The sequence below is a fragment of the Harpia harpyja genome, chromosome 22 (assembly GCF_026419915.1).
Source record: "Harpia harpyja isolate bHarHar1 chromosome 22, bHarHar1 primary haplotype, whole genome shotgun sequence".
NCBI classification, from domain to species: Eukaryota; Metazoa; Chordata; class Aves; order Accipitriformes; family Accipitridae; genus Harpia; species Harpia harpyja.
In genome coordinates, this window is record NC_068961.1 from 21,914,946 (window position 1) to 21,939,123 (window position 24,178).

The 24,178-nt window shown below is 37.3% G+C and overlaps 1 protein-coding gene across 3 annotated transcripts in view; it reads right to left on the reverse strand.

Annotated features, from left to right (window-relative positions):
* MYO16 (myosin XVI) overlaps window positions 1-24,178 on the reverse strand; it is a 404,375-nt gene that overhangs the window by 98,453 nt on the left and 281,744 nt on the right. For all 3 annotated transcript variants that reach the window (XM_052773633.1, XM_052773634.1, XM_052773632.1), the window contains exons 21-24: window positions 20,169-20,241; window positions 10,458-10,610; window positions 9,642-9,842; window positions 26-101 (exon numbers count right to left, since the gene is read on the reverse strand). In XM_052773633.1, coding sequence (XP_052629593.1) covers window positions 26-101; window positions 9,642-9,842; window positions 10,458-10,610; window positions 20,169-20,241 — 503 coding nt within the window. The remainder of the gene's footprint in view (window positions 1-25; window positions 102-9,641; window positions 9,843-10,457; window positions 10,611-20,168; window positions 20,242-24,178) is intronic.

The following is a 24,178-nucleotide window of genomic DNA, read 5'->3' on the forward strand; positions in this document are numbered from 1 at the left end:
AGTAACCACAAAACCATTTACTTACTTTTCATTACAAATATCAGATTTTGTGAAAGGGAATCTTTATTTTTTTCTATCGCACCAGCAATTTCGTAAGTAACCTATAATAAAATATTATGACATCATTAATAATGACCAATGCATCTTTTAAAAATCTTACAGCAGTAGAAATGAAGCTATGTTTTTTTCCATTCAACAGTTAAAGGCTGGCACCAGGTAGTGTCTTTTGTTCCTTTCTTGGTGCCAACAATACTAACCAGAAGCATTGGTTGTTGAACACTGTGTGTCTCTGCAAGCATACAGAAATTTCATCAGACTGATTCTAAAACATTTCCACAATGCAAGACTTTGACTCAAAAGTGTAGTGTAGAGCAGAAGTAAGCGACCTAAACATCACCTTCCCTGTAGGATGAGCAAGTCACTCCCAGATCACACATCTCCTTGTCAACGGGAAACTGTCCACACTGACCAGGACAAAACAGTCATGGAGCAATCTGAGTCCCAGCTCACACCCAAGACAAGTTCCAGACATTTATATGTCCTTTGGAGGCAAGTTCAGTCTATAGGTTATGTACAAATCCCACTGACCTTTCTAACAACTATGCACATAAGGATTTTGGATCACCTTAGTTGCCTGATGTCATAATTTCAAGAGCAGACAGTTGGATTGTCACTCCATCTATCATCAGACTGCAGATAAACTCTAACACATATGCTGGGCACTCAGAGAAGCGAGCAAAACACAAGGCTCTAGCCAGAGTTCCTGAGGGTACATCCAAAATGAAGAAATATGACCAAGTGGCTGTTTTAACACTGAGCCCATCCCAGGAGACACTGTATAGAAAAGCAGCACTAAGACAAAAAAGCAGTCACTGAGCCCAGGTTTTTGGTTTTTTGGTTTTTTTTTTTACTTTTTATGGGGATGGAAGACAAACAACTAGTTCATTTACAGGCTTTAGATATAAACAGCTCTGGCTTGCATGGTAGTAGAACCAGAAGGGAATTTTTAAGTTAAAGAGGATGAAAATTATAGATTGTAGTACCTCCAGCATTAGGCAAACACTTAACGGGAACTTCTTAGATTACGGTTTGGGTTTATTTACCTTGGGACCATGTTTCTATCTAAAGCCTTTTTTAAGTTTTTTGTTGGATCTACATCCTAAATGCCTTAGATATTTGGGGAAATTTTATCCTTGTATATTTAGCAAAGCTGTAAATATATAATTAAGATTAGTAATACTAATCAGTGCATTAATTTTGTTTTCCATTGTGTCATTTGACAATTAAGTAATGCTATCTTCCTCACAAAGGAGATTATATGACTTGGATGTGTATAGTCTGTTATAGTTAGTAATTGTCAAATGATGTAATTAGTATGGCATCTGACACAGAAAAGGTGTAACAATAGAATTACGTTCTTTTCCATGACAGATGCAATGTTTTGTGATTTTCTAATTGCACCTCCTAAGAACATACAACATAGTTAGCAAACTATTAGAATAATTTAAGTGTACTACTAAATGCTTTTAGTGTACTTGAAGTAAATGTTCTACCATACTGGTCCATAAAAGATAATTAACAGAACTTATTCGACAAATCCATAATGCCAGTTCCTAATTGAGTGTCTTAGGCTTTGACTAAACTGGAAGAAGAGAGTTAGTATTGGTGGGAAGAGTAGGTAAGTATAGCAGTGGGAGATACTGTATTATGATTAAGTGCCTAGACTGAAACAGGGAAAAGTTTCAGTACTGGTGCTGGTATAATACATCACCAACTTCTAGAACTATATTCATAAGACATCTCTCATATCACATAAAATACATGAAAATTAGCAGGATTCCCTTTTATGAAGAAACTGCTAACTCTCTAACAGTTTTCCCATAGACTTGGTAAATTAATTCACTGCCTGAAGTCATGAAAACTGACTCAATGAGGGTTCCGTATTCATTGTCAGTCCCACAAAAGACACAAAAGAAGTTCTCTTCTAGCTGCCAATTTTGTTAATTTAATCCTGCCCTCATCAGAGATGCCAACCAGCATAGCATTTTGCCTAAAGCACATATATTTCCCTCAGTTTTCTTCCACTGGGTTTCTAAAGTAAACCTGGCCAAAACTCTGCACTGATGGGCGCTCAAAGACAGTGGACAGTTATTCCGAGGAGACAAAAACCAAACAAACATTGTATAATTCAGACAGGAAATGTGCACTTGCTTAGGTCATGGTTCCAGTATTACAAAACATACTCCTTTTTCTCACTTGTATTTATTGCAGCTGTTTGCTCTATCTTGATTTACATGATGAAATCTTTGGGGTAGACAATATGTAAACCTATGTGTCTGTGTTAACCAAAGGAAACAAGATCTTTAGATACTATCTCAACTAGTTGAACTATTTTTATTAAAAAGGAAAATAGTGTGCAGTTCCACACTGCATTTTATTTCATTAAAACAGATTAAAACATGAAAGGGATTGGATTTGCTTTCCTTCTTGATTTAAGTTCAGAAAGGAAGAGAGCTTAACCTAAGCACAGTGGCAGTGGGGCAGGCCAAATGTTCATGTAGTCCTGGATATTTAGGGAAAAATATTGAGGAATACTTCCACTCTGCCTCCGACCAATTCCCCTCTCAGCTTCCAGGGCTCTGCCCATGGGGAAGCTCTTGACCTGCAGTCTGTGTCTTATCTCTGAGTTTAAGACCTCTTGACTGATGTTTCCTCCTCAAGTCTCTGTTACCATGTCCTGGTTTCAGCTGGGATAGAGTTAATTTTCTTTCTAGTAGCTGGTATAGTGTTATGTTTTGGGTTCAGTATGAGAAGTGTGTTGATAACACACTGATGTTTTCAGTTGTTGCTCAGTAGGGTTTAGACCAAGTCAAGGATTTTTCAGCTTCTCATGCCCAGCCAGCAAGAAGGCTGGAGGAGTACAAGAAGTTGGGAGGGGACACAGCTGGGACACCTGCCCAAACTGGCTGACGGCGTATTCCATACTGTGTGACATCATGTCTAGAATATAAACTGGGGGGAGTTGGCCTTGGGGGGGATCGCCGCTCGGGAACTAACTGGGCATCGGTCGGCGAGTGGTGAGCAGTTGCATTGTGCATCACTTGTATAATCCAATCCTTTTATTATTATTATTATTATTATTGTCATTTTATTATTGTTATTATCATTATTAGTTTCTTCATTTCTGTTCTACTAAACTGTTCTTATCTCAACCCACGAGTTTTGCTGTTTTTTTTTCAGATTCTCTCCCCTATCCCACTGGGTGGGGGGGAAGTGAGCGAGTGGCCACATGGTGCTTAGTTGCTGGCTGGGGTTAAACCACAACATTCCAGAACTCATTAATATTTTCAGCATCTCTAAAACTCTGTGGCAAGGAGTTTCACTAGTTACTAGCTATGTAAAAAAATACCTAATTTTATTTGTTTTGAACCTGTTTTCTGGTCATTTAAGTTGGCATAGCTGGTTTTACTATCATGAGAAGTAGCAGATACAAAGAGGTAAAAAACCAACACCCAGAAAACAGGCGGTTCACACACCAAATGTGCACAGAGCTAAGTTTGGGAATTGTATGTTCCTCTTATTTTCTTACATACTTTTGCCTCTTTGCTTCATTAATTATCCTCATGCCACTCCACTGTACATATTCTCTTCTGAACTGAAGTATCCCCCCTCGTAACATCTGACTTTGGTAAGGGACTTTAAGTAAGTTTATTGGATTTCCCTATATACTTTATCAACAGGGCCACCTTTACACGTAATTTTCATCAATTCCTTCAAATACTTTTTTTTGTAAATAGTTTTCATATCTTGTGACAGGCCAAAAGCACAGGTTAATGGCAGATCCAGCAGGAACCGTAAAAAAAGCTAGGAAAATGCGACCTGGAACGTTAAGGTTGATTTGGCTGCATTCACAGTTAAAAGGGAAAATGTTACTATTTTAATAACAAAATGTAACTCAGAAACTCACAGTTTTGCATGTGTTGTTAATTTTACTTAGTAAGAAAATAATCAGTTCATATAGTTAAAAGAGAAATTTTTGAGAACATGTCCAAGGAGAATTTCAGTGCACAGATGGTCACTTGCAGTTGTTAATTTTCTGCCAGTACTTAAATGTGAGTGACAGCGTTTAAGTGCCTGAATGTGCCATTTTGGGGGGGGATCACTGGGCTTCTCACCCTCCAAAAACAACTCTTGCTAAGCAATGGGTGAAGTAAATAATTTTATACAGTCTGTAAAGTCTTATTCTAACAAATAGAAACACTAGCATATTGAAACCAGGAGATAGTTAGCAACAAAATAGGAGGGTGGGGGGAAGTGTTCTATTATTTTCTCCTGCAAGTGAAAGTCCAAAATCAAGTATACTTAAAGAAAGAAAGAGAGAGAGAAAGGGAGAAAAAGCATGACTGTCTTGTCTGCATGAAAAAGAGAATCTTTGTCGAGTAACCTTTATAGGCCTTGGTACAGCTTAGACTAGACTGATTTGATTGTTATGTCTGGGGATTCAGCCTGGGGAAAAAATAGAGAAAATGAAAGCATCCTTATTGATTACTCCATCTCCTTCTGTCTTTTGATTTAGTGGTTCAGTTTCAGAGTCTGCCTGGGATATATAAGGCATTTCAGGAAGACTGCCTTGGTGAAGGTGAGCTGACAGCTGAGAGGTATTTTTGAAATGCACATAGCTGAGAAATGGAACCAACATTGATCTGCACTTAAAGGACATAATGTGCACTGGTTTATACAGCAAAGTTGGTCTTCAGGTCCAATTCGTTTATTACAGTACCGTAAATCAAAACAGTGGCAAGGCAAACAGCAACAAGGGGCTTATCTGATTTGTAAATTCCAGTATAAATTTGAACTGCAGAAAGCTTAAATTATGATGACCTATTATTCAGATTACATTAACAATGGGGCAAATAGCTCATTACCTCACACTGGTATATTAAATACCACTACTAGGTAAAGTTGTGTCTTCTGGCATTTTGCTAAGACAACATATTTCTGATTTACTTATTGAAATGTTAATTCTTCCATTAAATTAGAAAAAAGAACTTTCAGTCCTTGAGAAAGTTTGGTGATGGAATGTTGCTCATCAAAAATCACGACTATCAGTACAGCTGACAGTTCAGAGATATAATTCATGTGAAACCCTTCATTACATTAGAGCCCACATTGTAAATATTAATGTTACCAATAAAAGCACCTAGAAATTCAGAATTACACATTCTTGGTATAGTTTCAGCTGAAGGTCAGATGCATTGATCAACTGCACCCATAAAACACTTTTCTTCCCCAAGGCAAGCTTGCAGCGTGCAGCATGGAATCAGCCTGCCTCTCCTCTCAGGGTGCTGCCAGGCAGACGGTCCCTGTGAAAAGCAGCTGAGAATAGCCACATTCATGTTAGGTACCAGAAAAAAAGCAATGCCCCAGATGAGCAGAATTTTTCCAGAAGAGATCAGACTGCCAGTGTTCAGGGAAATGTGTTAAACAACCTTCAGATAAAGCCTTCCACTAGGATTTTTTTTCAGTCATACAAAACCTAAATCATTTTTTTCTACCTTCTGCCTGAACAGAACAGATAAGCTTTTTGTCTTATAGCACTCAGATACCAAGACATTAAATAGCTCTTAGAAGAGACTCATAATGTGTCAAGGCATTGTAGGATTCTGTTCAGCTGCAAAATTAAAACTGGGAGATAAAGTAAAATACTTGATATGATCAAGTGCTAATGTTCACAGTGGCCTTTGCTGAGCATGTGTTCATATAATTAACAACTGTATCATACTGCTCATGCAGAAAAAGACGGATTGAGTGTTGCGCAGGCATAATAGTAAAATTCAAGAGAAATTAATAAAAAGTTTTCTTTCTTCCACAGCATCACTCTTGTCACATTTGTGTAATACAGTATTCTCCCTCAGCTTCCACTGAAAAATCTCACCCGTGTTGATTTCTTCTATGTGCAGAAGCTTACTTGTGCATACTGTTTTCCTCTTTTACTCCACTTTCTTAATTCCAAAACAGTATAGAAAGTAAGAAAAAAATCAAAGGTCTCTCAGAATGATATACATACAGATTTTCTTAAAGCATTGTTTTCGCCAGAAATTCAAGTACGGATTCCAAATTCTTTAGGATTTTTTCCCTTACACATTACTCTGAGCCTTTTCTTCCCATATGCCTTCTTAGGCTCACTTTGACCTCATGTTTTGTTTTTTTCACTTCCGACCTATTATCTCTACTCTTTTCTCTCAGTACTGCCTTTTCTGGAATGGTCTAAGGCTAATTAGGATTGGGACAACAATACGGTATGTGTAGTCCTAGGAAAAGCTACCGAGCACAAAACATAAGGGAATGGGCAATACCTGACAACGCATGACTATAATCAATCAAGAAGACTTGATATTGGAAGAAAAGATAATTTTTCTATGACTATCCTGACACAAAACATTACGATATGAACATGTTAGAGGTCTTTAAAACTGTATGGACACATCTGTATCAGCTGTAATTCTCTCATAATATAAAGCTAGAGATATCTGTTTTGTTCACAAAAGGCTGTCTGTCAATCTCAATTAAATATATAGAAGAGGTCTCTTCAGTGAGGCAGTATTTTTAACAGCTGCATTTTCCAGTATAACTGCACTTACAAGCTGCTAAAATAGCTACTGTGTCTGAGTAAAGATATGAACCCAATTCTTTCTGGACTTTGAGCTACATACGTGAACTACTGATGAAAAGGAGCCTAAATTACAAGGGTCTGTATGAGATTCATACCAGGGCAAACTTAGAATATCAGCTTTTTTTGCTCTAAATTACTTGGAGTAGCAGCTGTTTCACACTGGCTGTGAACTACATTGCAGTTACAACTTTTGTTACCCAGAGAAATCAGGACATCTGCCTTTACCCTCTGTTTAACACAGAGCCTGTATTCAATGGGACCTCCTCCACAACCACCAGTCTAGACACATCACCCAAACAGAAAAGATTAAGCCTAGAAGTGAAAAATTTCATGTTCAACTACCTGTCACATTTTACTGGTAACTCTTTTTCCACCCTCCGGGTCTGATTCATCTTTCAGTTATGTAAATAATGAGAAGATTTATCAAGTTAAAGGAGTTACAATCAGTGAAAAATTGTGGTGAGTGAGAATAAAATCAAGCCCCCTTGTTTTAAATTTGGGAATCTCTGAAGGTAGCAACGCAGAGAGAGATTGCTTTATACTTCACTTACTTTAGACTCACTTAATTGATATCAGACTATTAAAATGGCTCTCAAAACCTGCCAAACGATACTGTTATACGAAATTCTTATTTTTGAGTGCCAATAAAATCTGATGAATTTAAAAGCCTGATCCTTTAACAATTTTCATAAAACACAAATCACAAATTACTTCTATAAGAAGCTACTAAATGTAGTAATAGCACAATCTAAAGAACAGCACCAGCAGTTTTAAAATCCTTTTTTTTCTTATTCAACTTAGGAAGACATACTAGTCTCAGAATAAACTCCGTGTGTGTCATTATTTTGGACAGTAATGCTATCATCAGATTTTATGTAAATATACATCATAAATCACTGGAAATGTCAATCTATGATAGCTAGATAACAGTTCCATGAGATAACAATAATGCAAGTGTCTTTAAGGATTTTGCTCAATCACTGTTGAAGTAAGGAGAGTCAAGCACTTGCATGGAACTTTTCTGTTTTGGCAGGGCCAAGCATTTTACTATCATAAGGATGCAAAACCAACCTGACTAGAATAGTTCCTTGGTCAATGTAAATCAAAGGATCTCCACTGACTTCAAAAGAATGTGTCAATTTACATTACTTCGAGAGCTGTCTATTTGTTCATACTTTTAGATTAAATGTCATTGCTATTATTAGGAAAAGGTCAAACCAAGTCTCTATGTTACAAAAAAAATGTAAACAACCATGGAAGGCTAAAACACACGTTAATGAAAAGCATACTCCTTACCACTCACAGCTTAACTTTCAGAACTAGGCACCTGAAACTTTGACCTTAACACATCTTCCTACTGAGTGCTTCTTCAGAGGGTAAGACAAACTTTTTTTTTAATTTTGAAAAAATGTGCTTATTATTGTGGTTGTGATTTTAATGCAGCTGCCTTGATGCTGCTTCCATGTCAGTTTTTCGGTGTATGGAACCTTTTAGAGCTATTGTGATAAATTTTTATAACTACAACAGAACTCCCTGAAAAAATATTTACCTAACAAGTATAGAACAGATTTATAAATGAAATTAGACATGTGGAGTCCACAGTCAGTTCCTAACTCTATCACTTTAAGTCCTAGTAAGTTTCACAAAATCTTCATTGTGCTGTTATCTAACCACTGTGTGGCCGCATTCCTACTGAAAAGTCCCAATAGCGAAGGTATTCAAACCACTTAACTTTGGCAAATAAATTGAGTCTAAATAGAGGGTCTTATGATGAAAGAAGAGCCTCCAGGGAGTTATTCAGAGTAGTTAGGTTAGGAATTTAAGCACTGCCCAAATAGTCTTGATCCTTTCCTTAATGACATATCTATCATTGGGCAGGAACAAATTTGCCTGCATCAGAACACTACTCAACACTTCCATAGACTTCATTTCCAAATGAGGAGCCACAAAATAGATCTCCCCCCCTTTATATTGCTGTAAAGGACCCTAATCTGGTTAAAGAAGCCTGTGCGTGCACATTCCAACCTCTCATCTGTTATGGAAAGTTCAGGGCATATAATGTTACCTTGAGATATGACAGAGCCAGCAAGTCTTTTTTTGGTGACTTGGAGACAAGTCTTGAACACACCTCTTAAGAGTGGAAATTTTGGAAAAATAATAATTAAAAGCCCCCACTGTATTGTGCCCATACAATCTACATTCATGAGCTCATTTCAAATACCGTGCTTTGAACAGAGACAAGTGGCAGCATGTCAGATTAAACACAGAAAGGCCAATCTGTCAGATTATCCCTTTAAACACACACCTATTTCGCTTGCTTTGGGCTGCAGGTGGTTGTGGAGACAATGTGAAAATGAGGGACTATCGGAAAGAAAAGGGTAAGAGGCCTGTTTAAACAGAATCAATTATGCTTTTCCAGTGAACATTGCAGGAGGGGAAATGCAAAACATTCATCCTGTTTTACAGCCATATTTAGAGACACTTAGCATGTTCTGAAATTTTGAAGAAAAAAAAGGAAAAAAAAAATATTTGATTATGATTACTAACCAAAAAACATGGGGTTTCTTTTACCAGACGCATGCTGGTATCCACAGTATCTACATATATGGCACAGTATCTACAGGGAACCTATACTGTTCTGGAAAAACATCTGAAAGCAATGAGACAGCCCACTAAAACAGCATTAAACATTTATGCTGAGGTATCTGAATCGCTCCCTTCTTCATGAAGTGCTTACAATGAAGATACAATTTAGGAGCCAGAATTAGGTAGCCCAAATACTGCATAATTTGATACGAAGTACAGATTTTATACACTAGATACTGCATTGAGATTCTAAGTTGTCCTCTGAAAATTCATCACTAGAAAGTGAACCGTTATTTATAGCCAGGAGTTGGAGAAGCCAGGCAGAATTTTTTGCTTACTCTTTTTCATTAGTTGTGTGTAATCCATCATTCAAACAACTTACCCTCCCAGCATAATGCATAACAGTGAAGGTGGAGCCCTGATCCTTTGGGGCAAGGTTACCATTTCCATCTTTTGTGGAGGAGTATACTGTATTTGTGTCTGATGTATCCAGGAAGGACTGAATGCGTTTAGAAAAACTCTGTTCCACTGACCAAACAGATTGGCTTTCTTCATCCAGCATTGACAAAAAGCCTGATGGTTTCTGAAATGAAAAACAGATTTTTCTTGTCTTATACAGGAGCAATAGATTTTCAGTTGTTCCTTGTAGAGTAATACAGCTTGTAATTCAGTAAACAGAAACGTGTATCATCTCAAAGAAAAGGAAAAAATGGTTAAAATATTCTGATAAGTCTCCAAGGCTAGGTACATCAGATAATTCTGCAAGAAATGTAGGGAATACTATTTCAGTTGCCAAAAATGGTAACTAATATCTTTTAGGAAACTGATTGGGCTACTTCCTTCTTAGAATTTATACTCCAGAAACCAGCTCCAGGCACAAAAGGAACTGTCAGGCTTACAACAGAGACTCGTCAGTCCTACAGCTGCATCAAGGACGTTGCATGATACACAGATGCTACGCATGAATCAGTACGGGCAAGGAGTTTTTGTAACATCTCCTTCAACCCTGGACTGTCACACATCTCTGTTAGCCCTTGAGCTATGAGGGCAGTTATGACAGCTCTCTCTATGGTCTCTTTGGACCCATAACCTTCTCTACAGATTCATGAATCAGAAAATGCAGGTAAAAGTTTGTACTAGTCTAACATGTAGAGACTGTGTATAAATATATATGGTGTAAAATGGATCTGGAAAATACCTGAAAGAAAAAATCCAAGGTTGCAGTATGGTTACCAGGAGAATACACTGTTTCCATGGCAACTCCCTCTTGTACACATTCTGCTTGCTCTTGTAGGAAAAGCACTTCATTGATGTACTGGTGTATCTTCTCATTGGTCATGTTGACACACAGCTATTGTATAACCAAGAAAAAAATGAGTATTAGAAGTTTACTGCATAATTCATCAGTGTAGGTTTTACTGCATGTCTAATATTGAATTTGATGAAGTGTCAATCCACAACATGTTATCTCTTGGTAGACCACAGATTAGCAAGACCCCTGCGAAATTTACATTTTAACAGCTATTAGCATTAAATTGGGAATAAACAGATTTCTGCCTGCACAGTTCATTGTGAATTCCACATAAGAATCATCCAATACCAGCATTGTGAAATACAGTGCAAATTTACACTAATTCCATTGATTGAAGTGGGATGACTCTATATATAAATCGGTACACTTAATACTCTTCTGCAGTTTATATTCAGGAAGATTACACAGATGCAATGTGCTTTTAGAAAAAATAACTACATATTTGGTTAAGATCCCAACTCTCTGGTTAGTTCAATATTAACAAAGACATTCAAACTCTGCTTCCACATATGATGTCACTGAAGTCTAAAGCAGTCTCTGAAGAACTCATTGTGTTTTGCCCAAATATGTTATAAAACACCTACGGACATTTTACTAGATGCTTCTCTCCATTTTATTGATATTCTAAGGCAAGGCTGGCAAGAAAACGCTCTTCAATAGAATAGTTCAAAGTTTGAAGAGATAATTAATACAAAAGCCTCTCAAATATTTTGACTGCCTTGTAGGAGGTATAGTGCCACTTTTGCAAAATAAATAGTTTAATAGGAATCTGATTTTCAATTAAAAACAGGTGGGAATTTATTAGCTTATTTGGGACCTTTTGTATTTTATTCAAAACTCACGATCTCCAAAAAGTAAATATTTAATAATTTTGTGGAATGAATGTTTTAACTATTTTATTTATATTAAACTGGAAAATTTAGTGGAAAATTCTAAAATGTCCTCCAATGCTATACTACCTATCACTAAGAAATTAAGAAAACAGAAACTCCTAAAATGGTGGAAGAACCCTTTATATAAGGAATGATGCAAGGAATGCTTGCATGCAGTCTCTTTTCAGACTAAACTGGTCACATACTTGTTTTGGCCATAAACTGTATCTTCCATGAATGAAGTGTGTAAAAGCAATTCCATCAGCAAGTCATGTTAAAAAATATGAAATATTTAGATCAAAACTACATGTCTTAACATCCAGATGAGGGAAAAGAACCCAAGTAATGTTTAATAGTTGCCTGAATTTTCCATTAACACCTCATGCTAGTACAGTCAACTTGCACTTGCTATACACTGAAATAGACTAGTATGAATAACAGTAAGAAGAAATAAAACAAAACCCCATTTTATAACCAAATGTATGTTATTAACTGTCTTTACTAATGCTTGATAGTGCAGACAAAAGACAGCCTCGAGTAAATCCACTGTTTTTTAAAGTGGGATTTCTAAAGATTCAGGTTGTTATTTTATTAACAATGAAAGTATACAACTGACTTGCACTGTCTACTTCTTTTCTGGAAAAAGACAGCTTTTTAAACTTTGTGGCAGGCAAAATGTGCTTTACTGATCACTTTTCCAATTCTAATTACAAGATCTTTTCAGAAGCTTCGTAACATCATTTTAGAAGACAGACATAACATTACAGGCTTATACTTCACAGGGTATGTAAAGGCTTAAAATGATGCATGCTGTGTATATCTTTATTTGCAAATGAGTTATTTAGAGAACCACGTTGTTTAACTTTACACAGGTATATTTTACCATAAGAAAAGTTGACAAAATCACTATAAACTCAAGCTTTTGTTTTATCATCTGCCAATCTCCTAAAATACATAAAAACAACACATGTACTTGAGGACCTGGCTGTGCAGCATATTAAACTATTCAAGAAGAATTAAAAAGATCTGATAAATAGCACTGGTTTTAACTGCCAAAAGTAAAAGGTGTATTATTTTGTTAAAACTCATACATAACATGCCGGGCTGGTAAAGAAAAGAAAACATTTATAAATTCCACTGATCAGTATATTATGGCATACATTGGTGTGCTTTTTAGTAATATAAGGAACGCTGTCATTCAGATCAGCAGATTTGCCATAATGACAGTAAAGTTCTGCAAACCAGACCAGAAAGCAAGCTCAAGCGCTTATACACACTGCAAGCTGCTCCAAAGCTGCACTCTCTAGCAGTGGCTGTGAGTAACAGCTCTGCAGAACGTGAACCAGCAGACCAGCCACAGACTGCTGAAAAGCAAGACATTCCGACCATATCTTTCTCCATTTCAATGTTTTATACAACCTGCTGGGAAAAAGTAATAAAAGGAATGTTCAAAAGCTTGACACAGGTTGGCATAATAATTAAAACAGCTGAAATGTAGGAATCAGATGAAAATGAACTAAACTAGCTTTGCTAACCCAACTTTTTTGCTCCATGTCATATGAAGTATTATATAAAACAATAACATATTTTCTGTCCAAAAATATGAAAAGTTCAGAAAACTACATTTTTAAGCATGTATTTAATTGTACCCATGAAAATTAGGTAGAAATACAATAGTAATAAAAGAAAATACAAAGAAATTTTTGCCTAAAACTAATGTTGTGGGAATACCTTTAAGCATTGTGTATTTGCTTTACCTTGCAGCATTACTCGACATTACCTGTGGTGGTACTTCTCATTAACCATTGTTAAACTGTTCTTTACATGCCTCTTACTGGCTCCATTGCACGTCTCTTCTGTAAGAAATCTTCCTGTCTGTCTTCCCTTCTAATCCTAACTCACTATTATGTCTTAGTGAAAACAAATACACCATCTATTTGTCCAAGTCTTCATTAAAAAGTAGAAGAAAACAAAAAAGTCTTGTTCAAGTATTTAAACAAACAACTTGAAGTATCATCCAAATTGTAGAATTTGGAAAATAATATAATGGCGTTTGGTAAAAGCAGTAAGTATTCATCACATTAGAGACAGTGTTAGCTTGATCTCTCTTCTTTTACTACATTTGACCAATTAGTACTATTAAGTATACTCCAAATTCAAATTTAGGTAGAAGACCAAAATTGTACTGTACTCTGTAGACAGAAAAGCACTTTTGACTAATAAAATTTTCCTGCTCTTCACTTTATATAAGTAACTATTTGAAAAAGCATAGCCAAAAAAAGGAAATTTGTGAAAAGAAAACTTGGTGACTGTCAGTCAGTGAGGGAACGATGGATGTGAACACCCTTTGGAAAGCTCATTTATATCCTGTGGTCATGCAGAAGGATTAGCTCTCTCAAGGGATGCGTATCGAGAGCATGGAGTAAAGCTTATGGCTGTCACATCAACACATCTATCAAGTCGTATGTTATGGGCCAAGATGATGAAGCTACAATGGCAAGTTTAATTTGCAAGGATGTGCTCTAGCATTTCTCAAAAATGTAATTCTAAGACAGTGGAAGGCAGAATCATCTTCCATTTACTGAGGTTGGACTCAGAAAATATTTTTAAACCTAAGGTTGATTGATCACTTTTTTCTCAGAACTATCTTGATCACTGTTTCCCCTTGTACCTGCTACCCAAACATTTCCACATCCTTTTCTTTATGCAGAGTACCAATCAGAATATTTTTAATAAATGTGTAACAAAACCAGAACCCATTACATTTCTTCCTTTGCTTTTTAGGGGCAATAGAATCTAATACAGATTTCTTGCTTTCCATGCAGCTCCAACAAATTCAAACATAGTCCTTCTGCCTCTCTGTCAGAAGAACTTTATTTCACTGGGAGTTCATGTTTTCTCTGGGGTCAGTTGCCATTAGCTGATCTGTGTTCCTCAAATAAACTAAAACAGAACCCAGTGCTATATTAAAATTTTATTATGGGTAGCTGTCATCTGAAAAGCCTTCCACAAAGGAGGGTCCGAAAAGCCCCTCCAAAAGGGACACAATTTCAATACAAAGTGGAATACTCCCTCAGCTGATTTTGTACATATAAAAGTATTAAACAAACAGGCACGGTAACAACAGTCTTTCCTTGAAAGAATTTGGAATTAAAGATACTGAAATAGTTCCAAATTATTTTTTCGCTCATACTGCTGACTGTAAGATAAAAAAGGGTGCTGCTGTGGAAAAGTAAGATAACAGTTAATAAATGTCCTTGTGCAGCATTTCACCAATCAATCACAAACTGAATCTAGCTGGGAATCTCAATTTTAGATAAATTATTTTATTTTTGGCCACAAAGTGTCTACCATAAAAGAATAAACTAAAAATAAACATTTTAACATCAGGTACCTGATAAGCCAACTTTAAAACTGAGTAACACTGGTTTTCCAGTGGCTGACTGGAATACCGGACGGATAATAGCGTCCTGCACAAATGGAAAAAACATGTGTGCAGACTGCAAAAAAGACCCAAGGGACTGAGAGGGAACAGGGATACACCATGACAAAAGCCATACAGAGTGTAAGACCCACAGGAACTGGGTCGAGGAACAAATTAAAACAGGATTGCCCGGTCCCTGAGGGCAGGAATAGGCTTTTACAGCCTGGCTCAGCTTTCCCTGGGACCCCCACCCAGCCCCTGCCCATGGGCCCAGTCCCAGCAGACACCATGGCAGTGACAGCTTCCAGCCCCATCTCCAGCTGCTCCTGAGAGGACCCCAGCCCCGGCTCGCTGCTTGACATGTCAGGGCTGCCAACGGGCACCATTACTGGCCCTGGTTCTGCCCACTGTGCTGAGGCCCTGCGGGATGGTGCCGGTGTGGGAGGGCATGGCCGGCCCTCAGGTCCTCCCAGTGCCCGGCTCCCTGATGCCAAAGATCAGCGGGCTCTGGCCGCTCCACAACAAGGATATGAAAACCCTCCTGTGCATGGAGGCTAGCAAAACTCTGACTTTAAGATATCATGTTATTTTTCCCTGTTAAAGGCTGAACTAAGCTAGTAAAGCACTGTCCCTCATCCTGTGGGGAGTAAGGAACGCCCCAGCACTGAGAACTGCAGTGGGAGGTTCTGCACCCAAGCCCCTGCGTAGTATCAGAGCTCAGTGTGCACCAGCACAGGCTAGTAGAGACAAGCAGGACCATCCATCTGTACTCTGCCAGGCAACAGCGAAGAAGGCCGATTTCTTCTGCATAAAATAAAATACTGGAATGCTTCTTCAGACTGTCCAAAGGCAGACACTTGTGTGCGTGACCTCCCATCTGCTATCACAGAGACTGCAACGACTGTAGAAAAGTTAAGTCGTGTAACTTTTATCTATTCATATCTATCCATCCACAAAACAGGCAACACGAGCTTATATTTGGATAGCTAGAAGTGGTCTCATGGCTGAGGCAATGCAATTTAATACAAAATATTCTGTTATGACTGTTTTGGCTAGGAAAGATCAGATGACAAAATTAAACAAAGTCTCAGCAGGGTTAACTAAAGAAATAACACACTGTGAAGTTAAAACCTACCACACCTAATCATAAAAGTAGGTGAAAACTCCTGTGAGCACAGCTGGGTTGTACAAGCTCTTCTGCTTCACCATAGTGACTCTGAAGTCCGGAGTGGGGCAGGCAATGCTCTCTGCTCTCGGAGCCAGCTGGCTCCTGTAGCCAGAGATGTGCTGCACAGAGCTGCCATGGGGGCCATGCCTCTCCCAACATTCTACCGCATCACATGGATAATGCACATGTACTTTAATGGGTATAGAGTTGAGTGGGAGTCAAGAAACACTTGCCTGTTTCCATGACCTGTGGAACTAATTCAGATAAATTACTTATATTTCCTGTAAAAAGGAGGTTATGATATATACTTTATTCTGCAAAACTCAAGAGGTCTACAAAGGCAAAATACCATGCAAGACCTAAACACGTTATTTAGCAAGAACTAAATATTTTTTCAGTTTACCACTTGCATTAGACATCAGAGAAGAAAGACTCTACTAGAGTCCATTTTGTTTAACTGCATTATTGCTCTTTATGATGCCTCCACAACTACAGACCTCTGTTTCTGTAGAAAGACCTGACTTTCTGCAGGGGGAAGAAATGCAACTCTTGCTACTCTAAGGTCTGGTTTTTCTGCTATAATACAGTTTTCTTAGAAACAATTAGGTGAAAATGGTACAGGCAACTTTATCAGCCTTCCCTCCTGCTTATCACTTTTTAGGTTCATTGGCCATGAGTTCTTTCCATTTGTGTGCATGCTCTTGTGGTCAAAGAATATATTAGCATAAAGGTATAAAGAAGACAGCAGCATTCCTTGACTGCACTATTTGGAGTTGTGCTGGGAATAAGATCTAACCTAGTTTTAAACTCTATCGGAAGAGAAGCAGACATTTTCTACTTTTAAAGGAGTGCAGATTAAGCTGTAAACAAATATAGACCCTCTCAAAAAAGGAAACCTAAGAAAACACTGAAAACTGCCATTGCTATTTTTGGTAGAGCACTCCTATTTCTTGAAATGATCACAAAATGAAGGCCATTTCTGTACAGAACAGGTAAGACAAATGTGTGCTCACTTCTGACCATGTTCCAGGGTGGCTGTATACAAAGCTGTTCCGGCACAGCAGGAAAATGCTGTTCCCAAGCCAATGAACACTGCTAGGAAGTGACTGTAAATTGTAATTGGGGTGAGCTAAAAGTGTACTGTAGTGATTTACCTTAGCTCAGCTGATGAGCAGTAGCTCACTGAGGCCTGGTAATTCGGAAGCTTTCAGGCTTTATTGAACAATGACTCCCTCAGACTGTGGCGTCTAAAAACACTGTCCCCTGTCTTTCAGCTTTTAAATTTCCTACCAAAAATCACAACTCCGCTCACTATCACTTACTCCACATACTTATTTACTGGTGTTCTAGAATTACATGTCCTATTTTTGCTATTAAAATGTATCACACATATATTCTATAAAATGAAGGCTTACCAATGCTCACCAAGTACGAGGAAAACTGAACATTTAATTAATACTGGTTTTAACTTCTAATGCTGCCTTCTTTGTAATCGTCTATGAAACTTTTCTCCTAGCATGCTGTCAGTCACATCATTTTGCCTGCAGAAGTTACCAGATTCTTGGTGTAGACATAATTAACCTTTGCTAGTTCTTTTACATCTATTGTCCTATGCATTGTTCATGAACCATTCCTAGACCAATTCTTCGTTTCCCTTTGACATTTCAATGCTCTAATGCCTTATCGTTCCAATACACTCACTGGAGTGGACAAGTTATTCTACCTGGTTTATCCAGCTCTCTCTTCCTGAACCGTCTTCAAATACAGCCTATTAAAATGAATTGCTTAAATTGACGTGAGATTTAGTATCATATTGCTCTCTTAATTATGATACTAAACTGTCTATCAACTGTCCTGATTTGAAGGATTCACGCAGCTGCTTGGAATGCCCCCAGATATGGGCAATCAGGAGGTTTTAATCTTTCTTGAAAACAGCTGTTTTCATTTTTTTTTTCCCAAGAAAGCAGGCAAACAGGATTCACAAAGAATGCCTTGTCTTACACTAATTTGAAGCAAAAGATTCATTTTCCCCAAATTACTTTTGTAACGCCATTTCAAAATATGTTAATCTAAATGTGATGAAAAAGTATTTTTATGGCTCCTCCGCTGTTTGGCTATAACATTTAATGTTAACGTTCTGCAATCACAAGCTTTCACACTGGGCATGTTTGCAGACATGATGCAATGTTTTGCATGAGGACCCTATCTGGGCTAACAAGCCTGTTCACCTTCAGGGTTAACAAGCCCAGCAGAATACTGAACTAGGCGAGACTGCTAGAAAGCTCCAGCTTTTGAGTGCAGACTGTTTTGGGTATGTCTGCATGATTACACTTCGACGTGGGGATACAAACTGCTTCTCTTCACTGAAACTGCAACCTATCACTTCAGGAATGAGATGTGTTAATCACATTATAGAGTCCATATAAAAATGAACCCTGTAATTCCCTCACCTCTATTCTATCTTTTCAGGAATGCAGTTCAGTAGTTTCTGAGGTAACTACTCAGAGTATCACCCAGTATTACTCAATAAAATGCATTCAGTCCAGGTGGAGGGACAGTAAGTGTCTCTTGAAATACATTTATTTAGAAAAAATAAAATAAAAATGCAAAGTTGACTTTGAAATTATCATGTTTGCTAATGCAGATATCATAAAATAAACTGCTTTTTACTCATTTTTCTTTAAATCTCGTATTTTCTCTTCAAATATGCTCTGCAGTCACTAAGCAGAAAATTACTTACCACAGAAATTGGAATTCATGGTATTTCATGATGTCAGTTGCAGAACTTATATGAGTTTCATGACAAAAAACAATACAGAACAGAGTCAAAGGAAAATAACCAGTAAGTCCCAAGATGCAGCCCTCTCTTTTGAGATGCATTTTAAATGCATAGAATACTTTATCCTTGTTAATCAGTAGGTTTTACGGAAATTTTTTTGCATACATTCAGTCTGTTAGAATGTTTTTTATTTTTCACTTGGTATTTTTCCCCAAAGTGGACATTTACACTGAGTAAATGACTGTCAATATTGGCACACATCAATAGTCCTTAATACAGGAAATGTTCAAGCAACGTAGAACTGTAACAGCAAAAGGAGTTTTGTGAGAGGGGAACTGGAATATGTTTTATTGCATTTTTACATGCTCTTTTGAAGGTAGAGGTAAGCTCACCCTGTTTGTGCTTTCAAACATTTGGAAATTGGGTAGCAATGTAAACATGCTACACAAACTGCACTAATGTGGCTCTGACTCCTATTTCATTAGAAAGTTGATCCATAAAACAATGGACTGACTAGGATGAAGGGGCAAATTCTTATTTCAAACAGCAACAGGTCCTTTGTTGCTGATGCCATCTCTATTCTTTTCTATGCTTTCATTTTCTATTCTATGCTTTGATCTTCTGCTGCTGCATCACAGAATGAATGAACAACTGAACAATAACTTAGACATCTCTTTCAGTGTGTTGTGTAGAGCTGCTAATGCTTTCTGAAATATGTAATTCACAAGAGCTTTGGTATTCAGAGACTAATGTTGAACGTGGGCAAACAGTTCCATAACTTTCAAAAAATGTTTGATATGTTTAAATGGATTTTTAACCATTCAGTAAGCTGAAGTTTAATTTATTTTCCATTGAAGTAATTCAATTTTTTAGAAAGTCACATATTGTAAAGTCACACAGAGGTCAATCTGCCAGTAATGGCACATAGCATAACGTAGCATTTTCATTCTACTTTTTCTCCAAGGCATCTGAAGACCTTTTGATCTTTCTTCCAATCCAGTGTATTGTCCTCCTACTCACTGACCTAGTTGAAGCATCACTTCCAGAAGCATGAAAACAGACAACACTAAGTATTTTCCTCAGATTGTCTTTCAGTGCTGATACTACTCCTCTTCCAAATCATGATGGTAGGTGTTTACTAGATTCTTTTAAAATGATGAATAACTGTACAAAGCCTGTGTTTTAATTCACACTCATATAGGCACAATGGGAAGAAAAAAATTTAAGAGCAAACTGTCACCTCCACGTATGCTTATATTCTGATCAAAACACTCGTTTTGGCTAAAACCCAAAACCTTAACAGAAGATTTAACATTAACAGTTACAGTAAATTCAGCAAAACATAGCCACTTACCTGTTCGAAAGTATTCTTCTGAAATTCTTCAAATCCGAAAATATCCAGTACTCCAATTTCAAATACCTCGTCACTGTGAAAAAAAAAAATTACAGATAATAAGAATTCAGGCAAGTGAATAATGCACCTGTTGTTTCTGGCAAAAGTATTTGTTCTAGCACGGAAGCAGGCTGTATTTCAAAAACATGGTACAAAATACACAAGCAGACCACATATACAACAGAATCAAAATTCTACCCACCAACCTATTGTAATGAACATAAATAAAAAAGCAGCATTCAAGATTGTTTTAGCAGCCACTTTAAAAACTGTATTTGTAAGAGAAGGAAAAAAATCTTAGCTTCTTTAAAGTCCAGTTTCTAAAGATATAGGTATCCATTTGCTCAGATGAGAGTTTAAAAATTGCTTGGTTGCACTCAGTTACCCCTTCCAGTCATTTCTTTGACAGCCAGAACTGCTCCTACTAAAGGTATTTCAAGGGAAACCTGTTAAGCCAAAGTCTTCTCTGTGCCAGCATCAAGTAGCGGCTGCGAGCTCAGGCTGCACAAGAGGTTACATCTCTCAGGGGAAAGAACAGTCAGAATTTGGGCATGAAGAAGACAGATGTTTCCTCTCTGAATATATATATAAGAATACTTGTTGGCAATGCATCTAATTTGTCATGTGCCACTGCTTGCTTTCAGGAAAGGGCTTTTATTTTGGCCCAGTGGAAGGATAAGGGCAGGGCAGTCACCTAGGACTGGGACAGCAGAAATGAGAAAGGGACAGAGGTGTTATTATTCTGTACTTACTTGGGACTAAGTCATCGTAAACCTGATCTGGAGAAAAAAACAAGTTCACTACGTGGAGCAAAATCAATGTTTTGGGATATCCTGTTGCCTGCTTTGGAATGATTTGAGAACTAGATATGAAAGTTCTGAGCTCACTGAAGCTGGGGTTTTCTTTATTTTCTTCACAGTATCATTAGACAGAGAACAGAAAAAGAGGGTTACAGTCAAAGATTTGCTGCAGTTTGCCTATGTGAATGTAGTGGGACTTTCTCCAGAGTGAAATGATCTGCCAGCAGGATGAAAGACTTTGCACTATAGCCAATGGCTGTCTGGAATAGGAAAAATCATTCAGCTTCCTGAAAAAGGAGATGGACACTTTCTAAAGCAGATGGGTTTTCCCTTCTCTTTGCCAACATAATTTGTAAATGCATACAAATAATATCGCAGCCTGCTGTTTCTGAAATCTACTTTTCATTCCACGTTTTTCCTCCATGTTCCCTCTATGTCGAAATCTATGTGTATAGCAGGATATAGACGTAAAGGAGAAAAAGGTGATCCACTGTTGAAGTACTTTAGTATAGTTCTGTTACAGTCATTGTAAACGTTGCCATTTAATTAGGAGAGGATCCAACCCTGAAAGTAAATTCCCATATAACAAACAAAAAAAGTAAAATCATAAAAATATTGAGTACTATAAAACAAGCTAGGAAAAACGATCCTCAGGGACAAGGAGAGCCTTCTTCAGAAATCACAGCCAAGAAGTTTGTCTTCATTTCTAAGGCATACTAGTTCAATGCACTACAGATAGTCACAAGACTGGCTACGTGCATAAATGTCAGGCGTAGAGAGTTGCATAATAAATCTAACCTAGAATGACTTTGTTGGGCAGGAGAGGTTATCATGAGGTCGATTAGCCTCCGAGGGAATTTCTACAACAAGAAGCATAAAGATATATCACCAACTCCATCTCTAGCAATGAGTACAATTTAAATTGTGTTTTAAAATGTAAGCCTCATTTCCAAATATTCCTGATTAGAGATGGGTGTACGTTCCTTGTCACAGCATGTTTTCAACAAAACCAATCCATTTCTGTAGAGAAGAATGAGACATTTTAAAAACAAACTCACTCAGACCAATATTGAAAAGCCAGAATTATTATGTTATTTAAATAAGTTTTGGGGAAAAAAGTAGTTTGGAATTTCAGAATACTTACTAAGTTCTCATTCTTATTTTTTTATCGTTTATCTATAGCCTTCCTTATAGGAAGGCAAAACATAAACTGCTATGTAATATTGCACAGCAGCTGAAATATTACATTATATTTCACAGTTATTAAGAGCTACTTAACACGGATGAACAGCTTATCCCTTCTTTGTCTGATTCAGTGAGTAGATTTGAGGCTGGACTGCTTACAACCCAGTTCAGTACCATGACTGTTATTTTGTCAAATTAGTCTCTCTCACTTTCTCTCAAGGAATATATAAACATTTGCATAAGGAAAAGGCCAAAACAAACTGACTTAATGAATTATCACAAATCAGGCAAAACAGTAACCTGGCCCTAGTTTCTAAAACTCCAGGTTAAAGCCTTAGCAGCCAGCCTATTGCCTACCTCAAATAACATTCCTTATCAAAACTGTAATATTTCTAAGAAATATCTTGATTTGCTGGAGATGCATTTGTTGACAGGAGAACATGTCATCCCAATTTTTTTGATGAACTCCACTTGATAATCTTGGTCTTGTATTATTAGAAGATGCACACACTACATGAAAAGAGCTGGAGGTTTTATGTAATTAGTATCTTGCCTACGGGGCAGGTATAACAGAACAAGGCTCTGGATCCTCTACAATAGTGACATTTTATTACTACATTGTGGCATTTATGTGCAAAATCTCACCAACCATAATAGTAATTTTCTGTATTAAATTATTGCTCAGGTTTTGAAAATTAAATAGCAACAGAGAGCACAACAACAAAATTAAAAGTGTTGTTTTATATGTGGCTACAAATTACTTTGCTTTCTTTTTTTCTTTCTTCTTGTCTTCTGTTTTATACCACTTTTCTTCTCAGAGGGAGGGTCCATATATGTTTTTCTTGGCTAGCTATCAATCATATTAATTCCAGCAAAATTACTTTCCTTAAATTAATCATAGCAGAGATTCCCAAGGCAAAACAAAGCATGAATGATCCCATGTTTACAAATGAAAGGACATGTCACCAGTGTCTAACAGAACAAATATTAGAAAAAAGCACTTTTTGTTCTGAAAAATCCCCTTATTTTACTTTATTCTTTTATGGTTACTAAACATCACTGACGCTTTCCCCCATTATGTTTCAGATATTCAATATTAACTACGTATAAATAAAACAGCTACAGTTTTAGTGGGGACTGAGACTTTGATTTCAAGTTTGACGATATTTCCTAGCATAGAAAAACAGCAACTTGCCAATATTTGAAGAACATTTTTATCTCTTAGACCAGTACATAGCTGTGAATAGTTAAAAACAGGCATGGATGTTAACCATAACTCATTTGATTTTTGTGATTTACAAAACAGCATTTCGACTGATAATATTTTACAATGTCTCCAGTTTTGCCTTTTTCCTCACAATGACATCTCTGTAAATGTGTCCTTATAGACTAGAAATACCTTTTGACCTTGTACACTTAACAACTGCATTATAAAGAAACTACATAAAAATTCTTGGCAACTCCTAAAAACAATACACATACAGAAGACATCCTGTCTGATGATCTACTGTCTTGGCAGACATCTTGCCATTCATCAAGAGATGCTCTCGACCCATTTGCCATTCCTGGCTCCCTTTACAATACTTCTGACCCATTGCTTCAGACAAACCTACAGGATGTTATTTGATCACTCTTTTTTCATCCCAGATGGTTTTCAGCTCTGAAATCCATAGGGTTCATTCCCATTGTCATTTTTTGTAGTCTACCTACGTAAAGCAGCAAGGTGAATCTGTTGAGGCAGGATGATCTAATGTGCCTTTTCATCTGCCCCAGATAAAATGTTTCTTGCTCTTCCCCCAGTAACTTCTGCCAGTAACCAGAAGGAACCCAGTAGGCTTATGTCTGATCTGGATAAACTAGAAGTGATACTGATTAATGAGGAAATATTTCTAGGATTAGATGAAGTATATAACCTAGCCTTCAAATGAGGACTCTCAGAATCCTAATTAAGACTCCCTCAGTTCTCCCAGGGGGACAGATTACACC